This window comes from Branchiostoma floridae, chromosome 4 (assembly GCF_000003815.2).
Source record: "Branchiostoma floridae strain S238N-H82 chromosome 4, Bfl_VNyyK, whole genome shotgun sequence".
NCBI lineage: Eukaryota > Metazoa > Chordata > Leptocardii > Amphioxiformes > Branchiostomatidae > Branchiostoma > Branchiostoma floridae.
This window is the reverse complement of record NC_049982.1, coordinates 10461255-10484435: the sequence shown is the minus strand read 5'-3', so window position 1 is coordinate 10484435 and position 23181 is coordinate 10461255. Positions and strand designations below refer to the sequence as shown.

The 23181-nt window shown below is 40.1% G+C and overlaps 1 protein-coding gene across 1 annotated transcript in view; it reads left to right on the top strand.

The window, feature by feature from the left end:
* The window catches only part of LOC118413903 (ankyrin repeat and BTB/POZ domain-containing protein 2-like), a 50035-nt gene extending 27501 nt beyond the window's left edge, over positions 1–22534 (top strand). The window contains exons 3-16 of the mRNA XM_035817532.1: positions 15445–15612; positions 16057–16246; positions 16520–16838; positions 17065–17154; positions 17398–17499; positions 17732–17825; positions 18124–18262; positions 18554–18777; positions 19039–19217; positions 19377–19482; positions 19646–19833; positions 19971–20039; positions 20231–20344; positions 20781–22534. Coding sequence (XP_035673425.1) covers positions 15445–15612; positions 16057–16246; positions 16520–16838; positions 17065–17154; positions 17398–17499; positions 17732–17825; positions 18124–18262; positions 18554–18777; positions 19039–19217; positions 19377–19482; positions 19646–19833; positions 19971–20039; positions 20231–20344; positions 20781–20990 — 2192 coding nt within the window. The 3' untranslated portion in view covers positions 20991–22534. The remainder of the gene's footprint in view (positions 1–15444; positions 15613–16056; positions 16247–16519; positions 16839–17064; positions 17155–17397; positions 17500–17731; positions 17826–18123; positions 18263–18553; positions 18778–19038; positions 19218–19376; positions 19483–19645; positions 19834–19970; positions 20040–20230; positions 20345–20780) is intronic.
* The last annotated feature ends 647 nt before the right edge of the window (positions 22535–23181 follow it).

Genomic DNA, 23181 nt, shown 5'->3' with positions numbered 1-23181 from the left:
TACATGTAGATATTTCTTCAAATCAGTGACAAACCCATGGTAGCAGCTTACTCATTCCTTCTCCCAGTTCAACTGGTAACGTTACCTAAAGGTGCAGTGAATAAGAATGTACAAAAGGTAGACGACATGTTTACTAACAAAGCTTTTTTGACATAGCAACATTCATCTTTGCCCATAGGAATTTTGGAAGTGAGATCCAAGGTTTCAAGGGAACAAAGGTATAGAGACAATGCAAATGGTTAAATGTAACAACAAAAGCATTTTGACTACCTGTTCTTTTTATCTTTCTGTTGGTAACCTACAATCAGCATTATACCTTGACACAAAAGCTGCAATGTTGAATGAAGACCAAGTTGTTCACAACACATCTTATTGCTGACATCAGCAATCTCTGGCATGTTGCCATCTTCCTGTCCATGCCTGTAAGGAATGTTTATCAAGATAAGATTAAGGCGTCTTGAAAGATATCGGAAGTCTTCAAACCAAAACAATCACTACTTAAGTGTGTCTCTCTTTGGTACTGTCTTTTGTCAGACCTGTTTGCATGTAACAACTGTGTGGAAAGACTATAAAATATACCTATGCTATGATTAAGCACTGCATACCTGTATACACCTGTATATAATCATTGTAGTTTAATTCATCTGCAAGCTTGTACCTACTGTAAAAAAAAAAGACAGGTATGCATATGCATATGCATTTGTCGTTTTGGAAAGTTGGCCCTGTATGAAAGGTGCATTGAAATACTCATTTTACTGCACATACCTGCACTTGCGTACAGACCTGTATGCAACTATCTTCTTAGCCTGATTTACAAAATATTGTATACATCGATTTTAATCCTCAGACATCTTATCACTGTTTGCCCATAGCATTAGGTAAGTGGCCCCTAGAAAAGCCCTTCCTATCATTTACTGTGTAAACAAATAGGGGCTTGAAAACATTGCATATTATGAAAGTTTAAGAACAAATTTAAGGTAACTATTTCAGTGCCCGTTTGGATTAGTTTATAACTTAGACCCTAGAAGGTGGAACAGCTTTGTGACCAGGTATATAGTTACCTGCCAGGTGGCGGAACAGGGCGGAAGTGAGATTGCACCGCTGATTGTATTCACCTGCTGGGGGAGACAGGATAGATGTCCTGCGGAACGTTAGAAGTGATGGATCGCAGGTGATACCCCTGTGTACCTGCTGTTGTTTACAGGTAAACAGTGATCAAACTGGAGACCACGGGTACAAGCATCTGCAAGGGGACAAAAAACAGGGCTATTGTTTAGTCAAGCAGCAGTTTGCTGTTTTTACAAGTTCCGAGAATGAGGGTTGTTTTGTAAATTTTAGCCTGAAAGCATAAAGCAGGATATCTTAACCACTTCCAGCAAACAAATCCTCATTTGTTTGTGCAGATTACTCATCCAGGAATTCAATAATAGGAGTTCAATCAAAGAATCAGTCTTTCTTTTCGTTTCACTGAAGAAAGACAGTAGATGCTGTCTGAAACGATTGAATAAACATTGTAGTATTCAGTAGAAAGATAATTTAACTTCTATAAAATTTGATATCTCTTGTTTTGGTTCACTCACGATACAGTTTGAAATTCATAAAACTTCCCCTAATCTATCTAGGCCAGTAGGTGACTGATTTGATTGTTTGTCATTACCTGGGAGTGCATTTAAATACAGGTACGGTATACTTGAATGTCCTTGGTCCCACATGTTGCAATGGCAACAATGCACATACCCTGTGTCACAGACCCACAGACCCAGGGCTCTCTGATCTTATCCAGATCCATGTGGGCTAGTTCCTGTAAGGTCAAGTGCAGCCATGGGGTAATCAGTTAGAGATGGCGGAAAGCAACAAATCTTCTGCAAGGCTGTGGCACTCCGTCTGTGTACCTTCCCTTTGGGGAGAACTGGCCTTGCATGGCTTTATCAAAGTTAAACTTCACTCGGGCCTTATAACCTGACAATGCTACATGTAAGTTACGTTTGTTGTAACAATACAGTAGGGAATGGACTCCTTATCAGTTTCTACAGCTAGCATCTGTTTCCCACCAACTCCCCTTAACATTACCTGTATCTTGATTTCCAAAAATAATTAGTAGTTTATGATTGAAGATTTCATCCTTATGTTGAAGAATCATTTCTTGAGTAGATGTTGCTCTTGAGTAATTCGTGTTTCTCAGGATCGCTGCACATGGCCATGATTATTAGAATCTGGTTAGTCGGTGGCAGAATTGGTGTCAACAGGAGACAGTAGTTGTAAATCAGTGTTGGTGAGAGTTGACCATGGTGAGAAGAATGTGAGTAGAGCAATTACATGCACTGTGATATATGTAATTTCATAGAAAACAAATGCCTGTTGGTGAAATGTTTATGATTATGATTTAAAAGAAGAAAAAGCAAAGGTTGAAGAGAGAACAGAATCATTCACTTTATCAGGATCACCTGTGAGGAATGCCATCATGTCTCTCCAACCCTCATCACAAAGTGTGTCTTCCTAGACCTGCTCACCCCTGCTGGGGGTTAAGATGGCACATTCCTCCCCTGCACCTCCTGGCCACAAACATATCAATTAGGGATTACAGTGGATGGAGGAAGAAGAAGCTATTCTCTAAGCAGAGGTTGGGTAGTGGAGATAGTAGCAGAAGCGAGCCAGTAAAAAATCCCAACCACTACAATCCCCGGCACTGTCTCCAACCTCTGCTTGGAGAATACAAAGCTGCTGGTGTGTTAGGCAGCTGACGTGTCATACTGAAAGACCACAGTTATATCAGCTATACAGACACAGATTATCATATACAGATACAGATTATACAGATTATCATCATCATCATCAGGATACAGATACTGAAGAAAGGAAGAGGACAGTAAAAGCATTGATGAAAGGTTAGGAAGTCTACAAAATAAATGAGAATGATGCTGGTGAATTACTGCCCAACTGGGTCGACGGTTTGCTATATAGGCTACAAACCATGCAGTAAATACCAGGATAAGTCTTCCCTGTCCCCTGGGTTGCCCCCCAAGCCTTGGGCACACAAACCTTGTTAGGAAGATGTTCTACCTGATCATGTTGTAAGATATGTGATCATCTCAGGATTGTCATGAAAGAGAACTGCTGTCTTTGGAATCTAATTGTTGTGATGGAATATTCAACATCTACAGGTTGAAAGAAGTCAGCGAATGAAGAACTAATGCAGCATGTAATGCCAGGAGAGCTGAAAAGCTGGCCTCAAGAAACATTAGTGTGGTGTTGAAAATTGATGAGGACAGGGTAGGGAGACAGTGGGGAGGGGATTATGTAAAATTAGGAACCCCACATGGTGCCAAGCAATCAGGCTCTGCAGTCTTCCTGGTGAGAACAGCTACTTTACCTCAGTTTATCTTAGGGATGTTGGGAGAAGATCATCACCCTCGCCAATTATAAATGTTATCAAGGCCTATTCGTACATAGCAGGACAGTTTGCAGTTTTTCCTTTGATTGGATTTACTTTTCCTTCTAGTCCTTTACTCATCTCTTTTTATTACCCACAGTAGAGTGAAAGCTTGCCAGGTTACTCTGAAATGAGATATAACATATGATGCTTCAGGTATGTGTTCTGCTTTAGCCATGTAAACACGTTATAGTCCGCAGCGCTCCTTTTGTCCAATTGGGCATGAGGAACTGCCGTTACCACGCAAACATGCTACGGGTGGACACGTCTCTCTGAGAGGAAGCGATGTGCCTTGCTCTGGGTGTGAAGAAAAAGTGCTGTAGAGAATGCTCCGGATGTAAGCAACACCCTCGCAGAGCAAACATATTTTCATGCTGTAGGCTTGGTCAGTGATCTTAGTAAAATGTTGGGACTAACTGTTTTCGTTAGGGGGAATTTTGAATTCACAGATTGCAAATTTAAACCAATGGGAAAACAGACACATAAGCATTAGAGTATAGTTAGAGGTGTGTAAGTTTTGCATGGAGGACTAGTCTTGTACAGTTTTAATATTCAGTACACATTTTTGCTTGTTTCTTGTTCATAACTTTCACAGAACGTAATTTGTGCAGGTTCACTTCACACTTGGTGGATAGAGCTCATGGAGGCTTCTCAGTATTTTAAGTTTCAGCGGTCTTGATGGCAGCTCTTGTTTTTTGTAACATTTTAGAATTTATTTCTATTTCTGTTTTATTCTCTGTCTAAAATCTAATGGATGGTATTTCGTTAGTTGACATGGGGCAAGCATAAGATTCCACAAGACTGAAGCACTGGACATCAGTTTGGTCTGGGCAGTCTGGTGGTCTCTCTTTGTGTTGTTTCGCTCTGCTGATGGTTAGGGACAGGGACACATTCCAAGGAACTTAGGACTGGACATGGGAACTGCAGGTGAATCATGAGGTGGCCAAATGTTAATTAGGGTCACCTGCGAATTAGTTAAGTGGGGTGGGGGTGCAAGTGAGGGTAGAAAAGAGATTTTTTTTAGGTTTTGAATTATTAAACTATGTTTGAACTGGATTTTATCTGATCTTTGTGTCAGTTGATATGGTAAGCTTTAAGTTTTACAAGTGTGCTGTCATCTTCAAACTGACTTCTCACAAGTATGTACACAGAGTTTGTCTATCGATTGGGCATCTGAACTTTTCAGGTCTTTCAGTTGTACATGTACCTGTCACCAGGTATGGTCAGACTTGGTGTGAAATGCCAGACAGAAGGTGGTGGGGGGCAAGCTACTTTTCTGCCTTGCATGAAGGGTACTGAAGTGTCTGTGAAAACTTTGTCTCCTTAAGACATTCCCAAGTGATCTGGTGACACTTTAAGAGGTGTTGAGGTGTTGTACGTCTTGTAGAACCCTTCGCTTCCCGTTTGGATCACTTGTGGGAAAGTCTTAGACCGGACATGTTCTGCCATGGATAGAAGGTGCTGAAGTGTTGTTCTTGAACTGATGCCTTTTCTGTTGTTTTAGTTGGGCTAAGGACTTTCTGTTTTCTACAAGTACAAAGGGTCTTTGTATGATCCAACCTTCCCCAACTAAGTGAAGAGTGTTAGAACGTTTGAGCAATAGCAGACAGAAGGTTCTACATTTAAGTCTAAAGGCAAACAACTCAAAAGTAGAGCTAAATATAGTCATCTATGTTGATACCATATTTGCTTGGTTTAAGAGCATAAAGAGTGTGCTCTATTTGGTTTATCCATTTGTAAACAAGGTGAAAATTGACTCATTCTGCTTGTACGATGAGTCTTAAAGCTGGGTCTTAAAAATGGGCGTGTCTAGTAAAACCACCTGTACCTAACTTTCTGTTATAATCCACACAAATAGAGTCTATGGTGGAACATGACATTTATGTATATGTTTATAGATCCATTAACTCCAAAGTCGTATAGTGGATAAAGTTGTCAATTATCACTTCCAAGCCTTCAGTTGTGTAGTGATATGGAGCATGGAGTTTACAAGACTGGAGATGGTCTCATGCTTAATTGAGTCATCTGAGAACCCTTCAGAGCTACTTTACCACCATGATAGTGATAACAAGAACCTGTCTGAGTCGTGCATTTGGAGGCCTCGAGCGGCTTTTCCACGGGTATTTTGTCGTCCTTCTTGGACGATCCACTTAACCCAGAGGAAGTTTGGACAGGGAGGCACCCAGACACATGTACCTGTAGGTGCCCCGCCCTACTCACCTGGTGGTAAGAAGGTATGCAAGAAGAACACACCCGGATAAGGTGCTGGAAACATACCAGCAATCTTGAATGAAAATCAGCTTTTTGAATTGTATGATTAAGTGTTCTTCTGTTACCAGATTAACACCCTAGTTGTCTACAACAATAGAATTCAGTCAAAGGTTATCAATGAATCTGGTTTAAAGGCTTATGGCTCACATTCTGACACCTTGTCTCTGTACGGTACCTTTTGAATCCTGAAAAGTTATCAGGGCAAATAGACTGAAACTTGGTATGGGAAGTCAACTGCAACTTTTGGGGATGGTGACTAGAAAGCACACTTGTGTTGAAATTCATTTTACTTTGGGGTTTTAAAAAAAGAGTATGAATGAGATGAAAGTCATTAATTAAATGTCCTTCAGGTGACCCCTGTACCCTTTGTATTCGTTACCTGTTGCTCCTTGCTGGACTGACCTGTCCAGACATCTTGGTGCCATCTTCAGCAGGCATCAGATAGGTAATTGAGGTTCTTTTCATTCATAGCAAAAGTAAGAACAGATTAAAACCCAACCTTTACCCTTCAGGCTTCAGTGCTGGCACGGGCCGGGCCTTTGTTGTGGTTTTGTGGGGAGACAGTGAGGAGCCAGAAGTATTTGTCACACCTGCAAGTGGGGATATCATGGTAGCAATCTTGACTATTTTCCGATGCTCATACGTTTACGTCAGCTTCAAGTGTATTCTTCAATACTGAATGAAAGAAAGGGATTTATGATCCACTGTAACCTCTGTTACATTATGCCTTGCTGCCAGTAGCTGCTTGGACCTCCTCCCCTTCTAGAGACCTGATCAGAGGGCTGCTAGAAGCTTCATTTAGTCAGGCTAAGATCCACTGGAAGTTAGACTTACTGTGTATATACATCAGCAATGTTTTGATTTATACTTCTGCAAATTGGAGGGCTTGCTCAACATACCTATTAATTCCCAGCGGCATGTAACAAATGACCACAGTTATGTATGCTGTTACCAAAGAGGGGTGGAGAGAGGTTTAAGGACCAAATAAGTGGACAAAGAACAATTCAGGCTATTAGACAGGTCATATTAGACATACATGTACAGTACATCTACAGACATTATCTATTTTATGGAAATTGGGAAATTTTCTATTTATGGTAGATCTATGTCTATTTACAATACTGGTGGTTTGTTCTACAGATCATGTAGAAAGAAAAGTGATTTATTGTTTATCAATGATAGGTCATTAACTACATGTATATTCACAGTAGTAATTACTTGTGTCAACTTGTAGGTTGTTTTGCTCAGATTGTTCCTGCAATGCACAGTGACCAGGGCCATGACCTCGCGGTGACCTTGCCTGCAGGCCAGGTGTGTTGGTCATCTGTCCATGCAGGTGGAAGCTGTCATCAAGTCTTTCATCTTACCTGTCTACACTTCACAAAGGGACAGTGTTAGATGGAGATTAATGACTGTTGAGAAAATTTACAATGAATCAGAAACATAGTAAACTTGTACTTTGTAGTGGATGGAAGTTTTTTGGGATGTAGAAAGTCTGAATACCAATTGTTATCACCTGGTGATAAGGAAAGTTTCAGAGTGTTAAAATGATGCAGAGAACTGATCAAAGGACTCCTTAATTACAATCAGCTCTTTTTAAAAATGTTATCCTTCTCTCAACTTTTACCTCTGCTTTACAACTGAAGTTTTACTCATTATTCAGGTCAGTCAAAATTTGACCACACAGAGCATACGTCCTCCTCCATTGCTTCTTCCAATTAACTTTGCCAAATACCGACACTTCATTTTCTCCCATTTGTTTTGTCCACATCTGTTTGTTGTGTACACACCTGTGATCTCACCTGCATCCCACCTTGGTCCTTTATCTCTCACCTGTGTCTGTAGTATTTGTCCTGGCTGTGTACACAGGATCCTTGTTTCTCAGAAAAATCTCCCCGGATCAGGCAGCAGAATGGGCTGTGGAGAGTTTGCTTACAGATCTTTACACAGTTTGTTGATCGTCACAAGTCAGTAGCTTTTCCCAGGCAGGAGAATATTGAAGGAAAAAAGATTGAACTTCTGGGGTAATATAAATGGGTTGTATAGGCTAGGGGAAGTCATTGGTACTAATGTGTCTTTTTAATTTGAAGTTTGTTTTGTCAACCTTGGTCATCATTCATTGTTTTGGCTTTTACTTGTGCCATTGTAGCTCCAAACATGTGTCATGTACTTGATTTGTAGATTCTAATAGGAGGTTGTTTTATATTACATGTGTTTGGAAGAACAGATGTATCCAATTGACTACTGTACACATCCCCATCTTCTATTTCCTGCTTGTCTGTGGATGGAATTTTGATGAAGTTGTACATTCTGAAATATAATTAGGTCCAGATGTGTTAGATCATTAATTCATAGAGGTGTCTAGTTGGTATGAAGATATCAGAGTCAATTAGAGGAGAGAAGGCAGGGTTCTGATAGCTGATTGTCAGGGATGATTAGGATGTCATTACTCATAGAGCAGATGTGGCAAAAAAAATGCCCTTAATGGCATCTGGCTGCAGCTGGCTCAATTGAAGCAGCAGATAACCTTAAAAATGATTCTGCAATTACTTAGCAATATCTTTGATATATGTATACTTGGTTGCTGCTATAAGAAGATGAATTCCTTCCCTCTCCAGACAGCCAGAGGTTGAGATGTAATCAGACTTCTGGGAACATCCGTCCCCTCAGCACCACCTCAGGTCATGACTTGTGTGACCTCTCTGTGGCCCCTGACCCCAACACCTGCAAAATGTGGGAAACACCTTGTCACCATACATCCTACCAAAAGTCATTTGTTTCTTCATTGAACCTGCAACAAGGTAATAACAGAAGACATCCTAGGCAGGCTTGTTGGGTGCCATCGAACAGTCACTGCTTGGAATTAAATTGATGGTACATTAACATCTATTATCATAATACCGGTACGTTTACGACGATTTCTCTAGCCATACTGATTTGACAAATTGTCAACGCATCATTTTCTCCAGTTACATGTTGCTGTTATAGGTTACCCTTGCCACTTCTTCTGTGTAACTTTTCTGCCACTCTTGTCCTGCTAAAAGCGTAATATTGTAATTGTAACACGCCGCGGAATTACAAGGCGAACGGGCGCGTGGTTGGGAGGGGGTACAAAATACCGGTAGGAAGAAACACGGCACAATTAGCTGCCGCTATGTACATTTATACATCCTCTGATGTTCCTTCCTTTTCTGTCAGTAAATGCATAAAATATAAACCTGCATGAGCATACAAAATGTCATGAGAAAACGGACGTATACTGTCAAGAATTTTCATTTAACTTCTGTCCGTCACAACCGCTATGACGTAACACTTCACTGCTAGCGTAGATATAAAAATGGCGGGAAAATGGCTGCGTACGTTCAATTTTGCCCATTCAGTCGTAGATCCGGGCTATTATGCAACGGTTCTTCACACTTTTACATGAGTTGTAGGTCACCAACAGAAATTCAAGATTGTTGTTGAATCATGTTCGTCTTGTGCCGTGAGCATGTGTAATTATGAGCTATATAAATTTGGCAATGAATGTGTCAGTGTGTTCGTCCCACGACGAGCTGCCTACCCCGAAATTTAAAAAAAAGTATACTGAAAACTTTTGGCCTTGTTGTCTTCGAATGCATTGTTATCGATGCTTTGTAAATGGTGTATTGGACACCTAGATGTCTGAAGTGTGCACAGCTCAGAAATAACTATTGTTGCATGTGTAGATCTCTTTAAGTTCCAGTATTTTTAATCTACCGGTATAAGTCTTACTACCGGTATTATGCCAATGCATGTTACATTACAACAAATAAATTACTTTCCAAGAATTATGTGCCAGAAGTTTCTAATGGACTGTTTATAATCTCACTTGACTAACAACAATTTGGAAATTTTATCAGACCAGCCGTGACAGTGAGTTACCTGTTATCTTCCACTCATCACGTTGTTGTACCTGCAGCCAGGTGAGAAATGTGAGCCTGATAAAATCAGGCCATCTCACCCGGGGGTGATGGCATCACAGCCACAATGGTTCCCATAGCCCGCTGGCCTTGGTCACTTCTGCTCTTAGTGTTTTGTAGATGCTTGTTCTGATGGGGCACAAGGGAATATTTGTTTTAATCTCATGGCAGCGACTGCTGAAGCTGTGGCGAAAAACTGTATTAAGTAGTTGGTTCAGGGGTTTAAATGCGCTTAAGAAGAAAGGACTTAGAGGATTATGATTCTTATCAATGTGGCTTTTAAGCCTATTCTGTAACACTTTGATCTAAGAAGAGGACCCACATGAATGACACTGAACTATTCCATGCAGTTTGTGATGCAAGGTCAGACCAAAACTGCCAAATTACTCTGATGCAACAGAGCAAGTGGTTTATCCTGAAAACTCAGAGAAGTTCAGAGAAGTTCATTTCAGTAACGAAAATCTGTTTGGGACTTTTTGGTTATTGAAAGTTTAAGATGTGAAAGGAATGGGGATTGTGGACCTATTTTGATAATACTCTGTAATGATGCCTTAGAGTTAACTCCATTAAAGTAACAATGCCTGTGTCCATAGATGATCATGGCTTGATACATTCCAGACTTTAAGATCTTAAGACCTTAAGACCATAACACCTGGTAAAGGTGAGCCCAGACACATTTCTCGCCTGGATTTTCCTTTATACTTGCCCTGAAGGCTCTTTTGTCTCACTGAGATTATGTTGACTTTTGGCCGTGTATTGTCCATTGTTTACCTTAATGCCTTACTTGTTTTCAAAAATGTCCTCTTTCTTGTGTAAAGCACTGTATTTTGAGAGCAATAAAGTTTAAATGTAGCTTATTTGGCTTGAATGTTGATGCAACATCTCAAAAGACATTGATGATATAAAAAACAACTTTTCAAAAGTCTGTCTGATATGTTCAGACTGACAATTAGATAACAGTCAAAAAGTCTTGATAGGGGATTTTAAAGAATGGCTTTATTGTGTTTCGTCACACACATGTATCTTCGTTGATAATTAAAAGTTCCATCAGACCTGTATCAAAGCAAGCACAGAAATCTGTAGCTCCAGGCCAGGGTATGGACGATTTTATGCTTCATGTTTTTCTGTCAATCATGTGGTCTAAAGAAACGCAGTTCCATTGATTTACAACAAGAATTCTACACAGTAATGAGTACCATTAATTACAAAAGGTGACATGATGTCTTCAGAAGGAGTTTTAAGTAGACTAAGTGTCTCTGGTTATGGCTAGCCATGAAAAGGGAGGAATGTTAATCATTGAAATTCACCCACATATACACAATAGTGGAAAATGTCTAGATATCTACTGTACCATGGAACAGGTATGTAGTACTACAGTAGTATGTTCTTCAGGCTGTATGAAAAACCATGGACTAGCAAGCAAAAGGATTGAGCCAACTGGCACTACGGAGGCTGGCTCTCAGGCTATGAACTTTAGATTCTAGAACTTTAGACCAAGGTATGAAAATATACAAGATGTCACTGTCACATATAGCTTAGAAGCAAGCATGGACTTGTACTTGATTCCCCCAGTTTAGAAGAGGATGGACCCTGTTTTTTAATCAGTTTATAACTTGATCAGACATGTCAAAACTGTGAAAGTAGGAGAGAGAGAAAGAAACTGGAGAACACAATGGCCTGGGGGTTGGAGACATCCTCTAAATAGATAGAAGATGTGCCGCTTCCTTTGTAGACCTGCTGGTGCCAGACTTGACAAGATGATGGAAAATTTAAAGCATTTAAAGTGAAATCAAAGACATTAGGAACCATTAGGATGTTCTCATATTGCAACTGAAAAATAGATTCAAATTAGAGGTTTTCGAAATATTGTATTCAAAAAGTCAACCTCAGGTACTTCAGTTACAACCTACTTCAACCTACCCGCTTGGGTTTCCTAATTAACAAGTTTGCCCTTCAATTGAATGGAAAATACTGGCCAATTATGTACTTTGTGTGAAACCGCTGTTCTTCATTCCTTTCAATGGGGGGAATTTTTTGTAGCCAAATGGAATGTCTGAAGTTTTTTGCTTCAATGAACAATAACATGTATAATTGCTTGAACGATTGTCCAAACTTTGTATAACTTAATAATGTTTCCAAGAAATGTCAAAACATAAGCATTTAGATGGTATAGCTGTTATAGTAGTAACTACCAAAGGTTTTGTGGGACACATGTCAGTAAAAACCTTTTTGTAATCTGTTGAACACAAGATGTGAGCCCACCTGTGATGTCCCCCTCTGTGAGCCATCTTACCTCAGGTGATGGGACTATAATAACACCTTCCGCCTTCCGCACAGGAATAGGTGTCTATAGAAATCACCTGGCCTCCCCAACCTATAATTTTGAGCGGGTTGTGCTTTGATGTTTTGATGTTGGAGTCAAATGTCACCAGCGATAGTGAAGATACAGAACTGAGCTAAAACAAGAGTATTTTTTCATCGAAGCGTATTGAATATACATCAAAGTACATTTTATGTGTCTTAAGCTACTGTTTATACACTCTGTAATATGCATGTAAATATATACTTCTAATCTGGAAAAATTACAAGCAAGATGAAGTGTTTCTAGGTTGTTTATACACTTAAATAGTGTTAGATTGTCATCAAGTCATAATCACGAAAGTGCGAAGAAATTACAAGTTAACAATCAGAGATTAGTATAGGATGGTAAACCAGGTATTAAGGTTGGAGCCACTCATTGTTAACAGATTACATGACTGATGACCACAGACTGCAGCGTGAAATCAGCATGGAAACAAGACTTTAACATAGCATGAAAGTTCATCTGTGTTGGTAGAATACATTATGGAATTGCTCTACTTTCTTTCCAACACGAATTAATATAGGGACTTGGAGTTGACCGAAAATGTAGGGTAAGTCCCTATATTAATTCGTGTTGGAAAGAAAGTTTAGCAATTCCATAAGACTTTAACATGGATGATTTTGAGAGCTACATACTTGTTTGTATCCATCTGAAGAAGTTTTTGTTTGCCATTAAGATCACCTGTCTGAGACCTCTCACCTTCCATGTTGAATTGTTCCCATTGGCATCCTTGGCACGAGAGTTAAACACAAAAATGGCAGATTATGGTGAATTTAATTTCTGCCAGAAGACTATATACAGATATTAAGGAATGTTAAAATCATTGGTTATCAAGGGATTAACTTAAGTGATGTGTAGTTTTCAGCCTTGTGGGTCCGGATGTGGATAATTGGGCAAGAACCCAAGTAGACAGCATTTTTCACTCTCTGATAAAATCTACTGGTAATACTATATATTATATCCTTTGTCCCATCATTCCTACATGTAAGATGACCTCTGAGATACATGTATCAGCATTTGAACTAACAGAAATTACAGTTTTTGCCCTTTCTGAAATAATGGGCTTGTTTTGCATAAGCTTCTTTTTCTATAGTGAAGGCCTTCTCTAAAATATTACTTTTAACAATTCCTTGAGTATGATCAAGGAGCTTTCATCAAAGTTGATGAAACTCCTTGGTATGATGAAAATGATAAAGCACAGCACTCAATCTATTTGTGAAATCACTTACTTGACGTTTATTCTTGCATTCTGGACAGGTACACAGTGATTTCTATTTCGATTCTAAAAACCCATTTCAAAAGCAACCCAATTCCCTTTTAATTTTCCACATGAGCAGTGATTAATGGATCAATCTGGAAACATTATATTAGTCACCCATTTAACATTATGCTTTTCCTTTTCTAGTTTCGGATATCCTGAATAAGTAATATCACAATATCTGTAAGTGTTTGTGGATTATGTGAGTTATGACAATTTGGAATTCTGTGCTGTTTTGGGTGCATTTTTCCCATCACCTGGGTGCCCTCGTGTTTGCCAGGTATGAAACTCTGTTTGTCGGCTTGTCCTTTGTTCTTTCAAAGGTGCTAATTATCTTATCAAAGTAGGAACAAAAAGAGATCCACACTAATTAAATTACCTACAGTTTGACATGATTAATCTTTATTCTTATAGATTAGATGAGTATATACTAAACTTCATAGGCAACATCAAACAGTTTTTTTTTCTGTTGTGTATTTGGTTATTGCTTTTAAATTTACAAAGTGGAGAATTTGAAAATAATGTACTCACCTCCATTTTTGTCCTTGGTATTGTTATGTACACATGTTGATGTATACTTGTCTAGTTTAACAAGTTTGTCGTACTTCACATCCCGACAAAGTAGCGGGTCTGTAATGACATGTTGCTGGTTTACCTGTACACATACTTGTCTCTTGTTAGTATGTCAGTGAATAGGAACGCTTACAAACCTTGCATTCAGCGACTACACTGGTGGTCCAGTTGTTAGTCTGCCGATTGTTTACACGATAAGAATGGAGGCATGCAGACCGTGGCCTTCCTGTGTCTGCACTTGAACTAGTCGGCTTGTATAGAAGTCTGCTAACAAGCGATACAAATGCACTTGAACTGTTATGTGTTGCAAGAACTGCTTTTCCTGAATTGAATTGTAAGAGATGATTGCAGATAGCACACAGTAGAATTTGCCCAGAACTACAGTATCTGTTGTACATTCACTGAAGGATACGAGTCTTTATTAATGTTCATGTGTGCAACCCTTTGACACTCAATGAGTCTTTTCTGCATCGCCATATATTATAAAGTACATTTTTTAAACATTGTTTGTGTAGATATTGTAACTATTTAGAATCAACAGGTGATATAAGTTGCATGCACCAATTGCATTTGGGGGGCATTTTGAAAGTCTAGCATTTTGAGAGAGCTTTATTCTCATTCTTAGACATCTCATGATATAAATTGGCATGGCTTGTACAGGACCAGTTTATACTGTTAGACCACACCTACTGTAACAGAGCTCAATAGTGTCACCTGCAGAATGACTTATTTGAAAGACAGACTGACCTTTGACTTACTGATGCACTTACCATGATTAGACATGTGGTTGAAGGTCAACATAAGCAAACAAGTGTCTGCCTAATAACTTACGAAATAGCACAGAGCTATCAGCAGTCATCTTCTTTTGTATGAATCTTGCCCCATCAATAAACCTCCCACAACTGTTGAACATTTAGTTGTCTTTCAATGGTATTCCAGTTTGAGAGGTAAAACCTGTCCTGACTGACCTATATGTTGCTTCTTTATGGCACATGTAAGAGAGAAGCATTGACCCTGCAAGCCTCTCTACTAACATGTACTTTCTTACATTTTTCCTCTAAATGCCTATCATCCAACTGTTGCGTGTTGAAAGGCTGTTTAGGGAAATTTTTTCTGTAAAGGCTGAACAGTTACTGGCCCAGAGTGACCTAGACTTCAAAACGCACTTAGCGTCTTTTTGGAGTCCCTTCAAGCGCACATGTTCTTGTTGTGGCAGACACATGCCTGGGGGCAGGGCATTTAATATTACAATAGGGTGGGACTGCCATGTAGCCCTGGAACATGGATAAAGTAGTCGGCCAACAGAACTTCTGCAGTTCATTGGGTAGCCAACAGGAGGCAGTTGTGCCTATTCCAAGTGAGCAGTTAACCAGAACACGCAAGTGTCCAAAGAAGTTGAAAGCAGTTGTGTTCTATTTGAAAGAAAAGACGATGCTACAATAGAATTATCTTCTTTTTTTTCAATATAAATAACTTGTTTGGATGCAAACTCATATGATTTGCTCTGGACTGACATTTCTTTACAGATGTTAATTTCTTGATATTGAACTTTTGCATTATCTGTCATGTCAAATGGTTAACATACATTGTTTTTTTTGTCTTGCTACAGGAATCTTGGCTATTCCAAGTGCCAGTTCCTCGCCCTCTGAAAAAGGAAGTGACCACAGCAGACGAAAGGGTCATCGGCGGGACCGAGAGCAGCTGGGCAGTCTGGAGTTGCTGAAGACGCTGGAACAGAGTCTGCTGACCACCTGTGTGGGCAGTATTGCTGAACTTGGTAAGATGTCCTTAAGCCTTAGTTCGATTCCTAGATTTGTGGGAAATGCGCCAGCGACTTGTTGCCACGGTATAAACCAGCGGCTGTTTCATGTTAATTGCCAGACCTGAATTCACCTGTTTGGGAATAGCGTTGCTAAACTTGGTAAGGTTGAATTAAGATTTAGCAGATATATGAGAGATCAGGGTTTTGACTCAGACTATTTGACTCAACTGTATGTACCTGAAGTATTACATCTTTTTGTTCTAAAGTCAAAACTTTTGAATTATGATGAAGAATATGCCAACCACTTGTTTTGCATTGCCATGTCATAAACCTTTTTAAATGCTGGCAGACCTGAATTCACTGTTTTAAAAATGTAGTTCAAGATAGAAGACTGTAGCAATATGTCATTTTCATTGGATAAAGTATACAAATATACTAAGGACTGTATTATGTTGCCAGGTGACTTGGTATCCAGAGCCATGCACCACCAGCACCACAAGAGTGGGTCCCGCTCCCCCAGCCCCGCCTTGACCTTGACCTGGGGGTCGGACGCCCTTCACACCCTGTTCTACTTCATGAAGTGCACCCAGCTGGAGTGTATGGACAACCCCAACATCGAGCCGCCCATGGTACAGCTCAGCTGTGAGAGGTAAAGGATCTTTGGTTGACTCTACTGAGTCTACTCCTTTGAATAGTGCACTTGATTTCAATATGTACTGGGTATTTTACTGTTATTCATCCTACCAGATGCTGTACATGTGTAAGTTTTGTCAGTTCACATTCATTCTGCCACTGTGCATAGTACCCAGAAGTAAGCAAGTAAGTAATCTCTAGAATTAGAGACTTGGCAGTACAAAAGAAGGAGAAGAATAACCCAGATGGCACACACAGGACACAGAGGCTAACATTGTCTGTTCCACAGACCTTATGTGATCCTGCCCCCGCTGACGGAGTGGATCCGTGTTGCCACGGCGCACACAGAACACAGACAGAGCTGGGTGGTGGACAGTGATGACGTCAGACAGGCAGCTAGGCTGCTGCTGCCAGGGGTGGACTGTGAGCCCAGGAGTCTCAGGATGGATGACTCGGTCTGTTCCTCCCGTACCCTCGACGCCACGGCAGCGTCCACGAGTTTCCAGCGTGACCTGGGTTTCCGCATGCTGAGCTGCGGGAGGATCGACCTGGTGCAGCAGGCCATCGCTATCATGGGGGAGAGCGGAATCAACACCATTAATGATCACGTAAGTCAACAGCAGTTTCTATACTAATGTTACCACTGACAGACTACAGACTCGATATGTCAAAGGATAAGAATGGAATACTACCCAGACAAATGTCAAACGACCTCTTTTGTTGAAGACCAGAAATGATGTAGATGTTGACAAGTCAATACATCTTTACACTTGTTCATGATTCGTTTTCAGGAGAAAAAAAATATAATGCTGATTATTTTTCCACTGCTTGCAGGGCATGACCCCACTGATGTATGCCTGTGCATCTGGAGATGAGGCCATGGTACAGATGTTGCTGGATGCTCATGCTGATCCTGATGTGGCGGTAAGGAAACTTTTTGTTTCTTTTCCTAATGTCCCTTATTTTTTTTTATCATAAGGTATACATTACTGATAGAAGGTAAGATTCCTGTATGAAATGTTGTATGTATGTAAAAATTTTAGATGAAAGACAGATCTGGAGAAGGTTGAGAGTAAAAAGGCTATACAACCCAGAGTTTGTTTTGTCCTGTATTTCCTATTGCCATACATGCACGTGATGCTTACATATGGCTCTTGCCTTACACAGGTCCCCATGAACACGTACAAGTACCCTTCAGTACGGGATGACATCAGAGGCTGGACAGCCCTGAGTTTTGCAGTGGTGCACATCCATGTCTCTATTGCACAGGTATGTCGAGATCAAGTTTATTGTCTCCATGAAAAATGGAAATATTGTATTGGGTGTGTCTGTGTGTTTGTTTGCAAATTGTATATGAATCATAATTTATGGTCTGTTGTATTCCTACTTAAGCTTTTTTATCCACTGTAGAAGCGATAAGATGGGTTTTAAGAATTCAGAATTTAAAACAGTTTTTGAGAACTGAATCTCAGTCAAACATACCTCTTTCTTTATCTTGCAGCTGTTGCTTGATGCAGGTGCCAGTGTGGAGGGATCTGCTCACCAATGTGGAGAGAACTACACGGAGACACCATTACAACTGGCTGCAGCTGCAGGTAGACTTTTCTTTTGAGAGTCTCTGGTAACACATCAGAGTAGCACATTGCAACAAAACTGTTCATTTGTAAGATATATGATGTATATGGCCTCCTCCAGTCAATATTGACCATAGTAAAATCCTAATTGATGTCAGCCCTACAGCGTCATCCGTAAGGTCAATAGAGTATATACATTTTTCTAAATTGCAAGAATGAGCTTGTGATACCTGATTTGTTATCTACCCTTAAGCTTAGAGCAACATATTACACAAGGAATACAAAAATGATAATTTCCCTTGTGATGTTTCTCCTCCAGGTCAGTTTGAGCTGGTGAGCTTGTTGCTGACTAAGGGTGCTGACCCCACCCTCGGCACTATGCCCAAGAACAGCATGACTCCTGTGTCTTCCAGAGGCAACATGAACTGTTTTGCACAGGCGGCAGCAAACGGGCACAGGTGAGTTAAGGCTAACAGGTCCATCTTTCCTCTGTTCTATTTTCTGTTGAGCATCAAACTTCACATTGTCTATAAGTAAGTAGTTACACATTCAGACCTTAGTCTCAACATTGAGCTTTTGAAAGACTTGGCTTCCCTTACATCTTACATAAGCACCTCCTTAGAATAAACCATTTCTTACATTAACAGAATACAGCTTGATATTATGGCTTCATAGTCTGTATCAGTATCTGTATTCCACCACACACTTGTACAGATCTCCCTACATGTTCTCCTTCTGTTTCCCTACAGGAATGTCCTACGGAAGCTTGTGTCTGCGCCACACATCTCCCGCCCCTCTGACGTGCTGTCCCTGGAGGAGATGCTGTCTGAAGGCTGTGGGAATAGCAGCCCTGTCACCAGCCCCGAGTTTCAGCTGCGGACATGCAAGCTGCGCATCAAGGCCCTACAGGAGGCCATGTACCATGGTGCTGAACATGGCTACCTGGACATCACCATGGAGCTCCGCGGGCTGGGTAGGTGGTCTTGGATGGCATATACATTATATACATACTGTAAAACTGTATTGTGGGAGGATCTAAGGTCTAAGGTAACGTAAAACTGAATGCATGTGGAACAGTTTGAATAATGGAGTATAAATCATCTGGACTACATATCTGTTGAACCTTCACCATCATCTTGTTGAGTAACTTGCACAAATGTTCTTGGCTCTCTTGCTTCACTTGCTTTACAGAAATGCCTTTACACTTCCTGTACTAACTCCACGTTTGTTTCAGGAGTGCCGTGGACCCTGCACACCTGGATGTGCACCCTGTCCACAGCCCAGCACCTCCACAGGAAGGCCATCATACAGTACCTGCTGCGGGAGTTCCCTAACCTGCGCCCGGGGGACTACAGCCCCGACTTCTGCCAGGAGGCCCTGCCACTCATGTTTGAGATCTTCAAACAGAGCAAGGTGTGTAGTCAGTTCTGACTATCACTTCTGTTAGATAGGCAAACTTCATGATGATATATGCACCTTGCTGGTTTTCCATAAAATGGTAATAGAAGTAAGAAATAAAAGATAGAACAAGATTCATTCTGATTTATCTATGAATTAATTTTTTTCCAACAGAATGAGGTGATCAGTCAGCAGCTTGCCACCATCTTTGCCAGTTGCTATGGCAACGACCCCATCCCTGACATCCCCGAGTTGAGAAGACCACAGATCAGTAGGATTGGTCAGTATCCAAAATGAATGTCTTTTTTTTGTCAATGCAAAATGATTGTCAGAAATACATGCTTTCATGCTTCACAGCCTTCAATTAAGAATTTGGAGTTGTAATTGTATTAGAAAAATGGATAAGAAACTTTTTAACCAGTTTTTTTCAATATTCATTCTAGATCCCCATTATGTGAACAACCCAGAGATGTCTGATGTGACGTTCATCGTGGAAGGAAAGCCATTCTATGCCCACAAGATCATCCTTGCCAACGCATCAACTCGCTTCAAGAACATGCTATCTGGGAAGTTCTCGGAGGGGAAGCAGCCTTGTATTGAGATTAGTGACATCAGATATCAAATCTTCCAGGTGAGCAAAGTTAAAATAAAGTCTTAAGTCCTCTCTTTATAATTATATACTTAAACTTAACCTATGGAAATGTAGTTAAGTGGTTCTTAGTCCACTTGGATGGTCGCATCTCACCATGACACTTCTTCCCTTTCCAGATTATCATGGAGTATCTGTACCTTGGCACAAATCCAACACTTGGGAACTCCCATGCTGATATCCTTGAGGTAAGAAACTACAATGTTAGTTTTGTTTTTTCTTTAACTGATCTGTTGCAGTTGATGTCTTGAAAGTGCTGGATCATAGAATGAATTAAGTCATAAACTTCCAATAGAGACTTATCATTATCATTAACCTATACTTTTTCAGTCATGATGTATGTATTTCTGTCACTCATTCTATGTTTGCTTATTTTCAGCTTCTTGGTGCCTCAAACTTCTTCATGCTGGACAGTCTTCAGCGCCTGTGTGAGATTCTGCTGAGTCAGCACATCGACTTCAGCAATGCAGTCAACATCTACAGACATGCCAAGGTACACAACAAAATATGTCATTATGTCTGTACAACTGCTTTCATCTGTATGCTATAGGTTACATACAATGCAGTTGGTACATGACCTGCTGAGGGAAGTTATCATCAGAGTTGATTCCATGTACGGAGTCTTTGTTTTCAACATGTGTCTGTAGCTATTGGAATACACTGTCAATAATGTGGCAGAAAGTGAGTGGGAAGACGATTACCAAGGTCAAACTTGCCTAAGTGGCAGGAAGTTAAGTTCAGAGGTAGTAGAACTTAAGTTGTCAATCATGCATTCTAGGTCATGAGGCCAATTGAAGTGACGTAACTAATTCACAGGGACGTATTGTTTTTCGTCCGTCTGTTGTCTGTAGTTTCGTAGTTTTATGTTTCCATGTGCATCAATCTGTTTGCCATTTTTCGCAGTTGACCATTCCTTCTCTCCCCCCCAGATGTACCATGCGGAGGAGCTCCTGTCCTACTGTTACGGGTACTTCCTGCGGCACCTTCCCGAGCTGCTGGAGGAGGACAGTGTGAAGAAGCTGGTGTTCCACCAGGGGCGCTCGCACCGCAGCGATGTGCTGCAGGACCTCCAGGGGGCGCTGCTCATCAGGATGCAGTCTCGCATGAAGCACAACTACGGCATCTGTGTCAGCTCATGAAGTACCTGTGCCGACCAACAGGGGGCACTGCTGGTATGACTGTGGTGCTCGGGATGAAACAGTGTTGAATGGTGCCCAGTTGGTTTTGGACTGAACTTCAGAAGACGTATGATTTTCACATTTCCATTTTAAAGGGAACCGATCAGGCTACTATAGATTAATATGTTATACTTAGATTAATGAAATATGTATATTGTTAGAATAATACTTAACACCTTACTACACGATGAAAAGCTCAAATGTCAACTTAGTGCTGTATCATTTTAAAAGTTTCCAGTTGAAAGATCAGTCAGAAATGCTGTTCCTGAAAGGAAAATTTGATATGTAATGGACATTTGGAATAGGTGAAAAGGGATAGATAATCTCTGCCAAATGTTAGAGCTTTCAGTAGTCTCTGGTTGAAAGAATTTGCCTGGGTAACCATTTCTTTACCACAATTCTCCCGAATACAGTGGTTTCTCTCTGTCTATGTTGTTAGTATGTTAGGACTTAGAGAAAAATATATATGCTTGTGTATTATCAAAATACAACCTAGTTCCAGATTTGTGTAGCCTTTTATTATATGATGTATATTAAATGTGAACAACACTTGTAAATATTTATTATGTTCTATAAATGAATGTTCTGTTGCATCTTGTGCATGTATGAATGCTCAGTTTTATATTTCTGCTTTTTTGTCAATCATTTAAAAAAATTGAACAATATTTGTTGTCACCTGTTTGTTCATCTGTTGCAGTGGTTAAGACTAAATTGGATGGTTGGTAGTCAGTACTGAAGAGATCAATGATCAAAAGTTTGAGTATTTTCAAATTTTTTGTGCGCAGCAGCCGACCGATGATTATGATGATGTTACCTGTAAAATTCACCCCATTGAATACCCTTGTGAAGTAAGAAGGAGGATCAAAATATGTGTACTAACGACATGTTTGCTGTCATGATCAGGAAGTACTGCATTGCCCAGATTACATGTAGATGTAAATTAAGAAAAGACATGCAAACTAGTAGTATCAGGCATTCTAACATTTTGTGTTAAGTCCTTGTGCAATATGTGTGCCATTAACTAACAACCAGGGCTGCAGTAGTTTTCTGCCTATTATAACAGGTCATTAGGAAAAGGCAGGCTAGTTTAGTCTAGCCGAAGCACCATCCTCCATAGTAACTATTTGCCAGATAAAAGATTGATCCGGCACATGGCTGGTCTAGGGCTAGATGAGGGTATAAGAACATTTTGGGTACATGAAAATGAAATAAAGAAAGAAATTATTCTTGTAGTAGCTTACACAGGCCATTTCTTCGACTCTAGGGCCAACACGCCCGCAAAGAAATGTTACCACAGACATCCCTAAACTGATAAGATAAGGTTTGCCTGTGTTAGAATTTCCTTGAGGGCATGTTAAAGCTGGCTTCTATAAGCCTTGGAACAATCTGGCGTCCAGTCTAGTACTCATTGTATACGTCAAGATCCAAAGTGTCTGACAGACTGGTTTGATTTGTTCTGAGAATCAGCTCTGAGACTGGTTTCCTCTCCATTTTATACCGCCAAAGAAAAAAGTCTATACAGTCTTCATTGTGCCATACATTTGATAGGAGCTTTTGTATTACAGATGTCAGCCCATTTCACGATTGTCACTGAAAAATTATTGCAGTATTTGTAGTTGACTACAAAGTTGACTTTTGTAAATTTGTACCTTCTCAATATACCCCTTTGTATTTATCAATGTACAGTTTCTATAGAAACCCGTAATAAAGCAGATACCAGTATTGTCATAAAACAACCATGACTGCTGTATTCTTTTATAGTCATGTATATGTTTAACTTTAAGTTGCTCTCGTTGCATGTCATCGAGTATGAATATCTGCATCAATATAACATTGCTTTGATTTTGACTATTGTTTCTTCATCAACACTTCTTGTTGAAGAATAACAAAATCTACAATTTACATAATTTATATATCTTTATTTTTACATTCGGAGCAGAACATGTTGCTACAAACAACTTTTTTAAGTTCCAGTGCTGCTAAATGAAATATGTCAGATACAGTGTCGTCTATTAAGATCATGTCGTATACAGGTACACAGTACCTATTAGGAATGACTTACGGCTGCTGTGATGACCAATCTATATGATTCCCTACATGAGAATTCGCTTCAATATATGAATGTGGATAAAGCCGAGTTTATAATGCCATA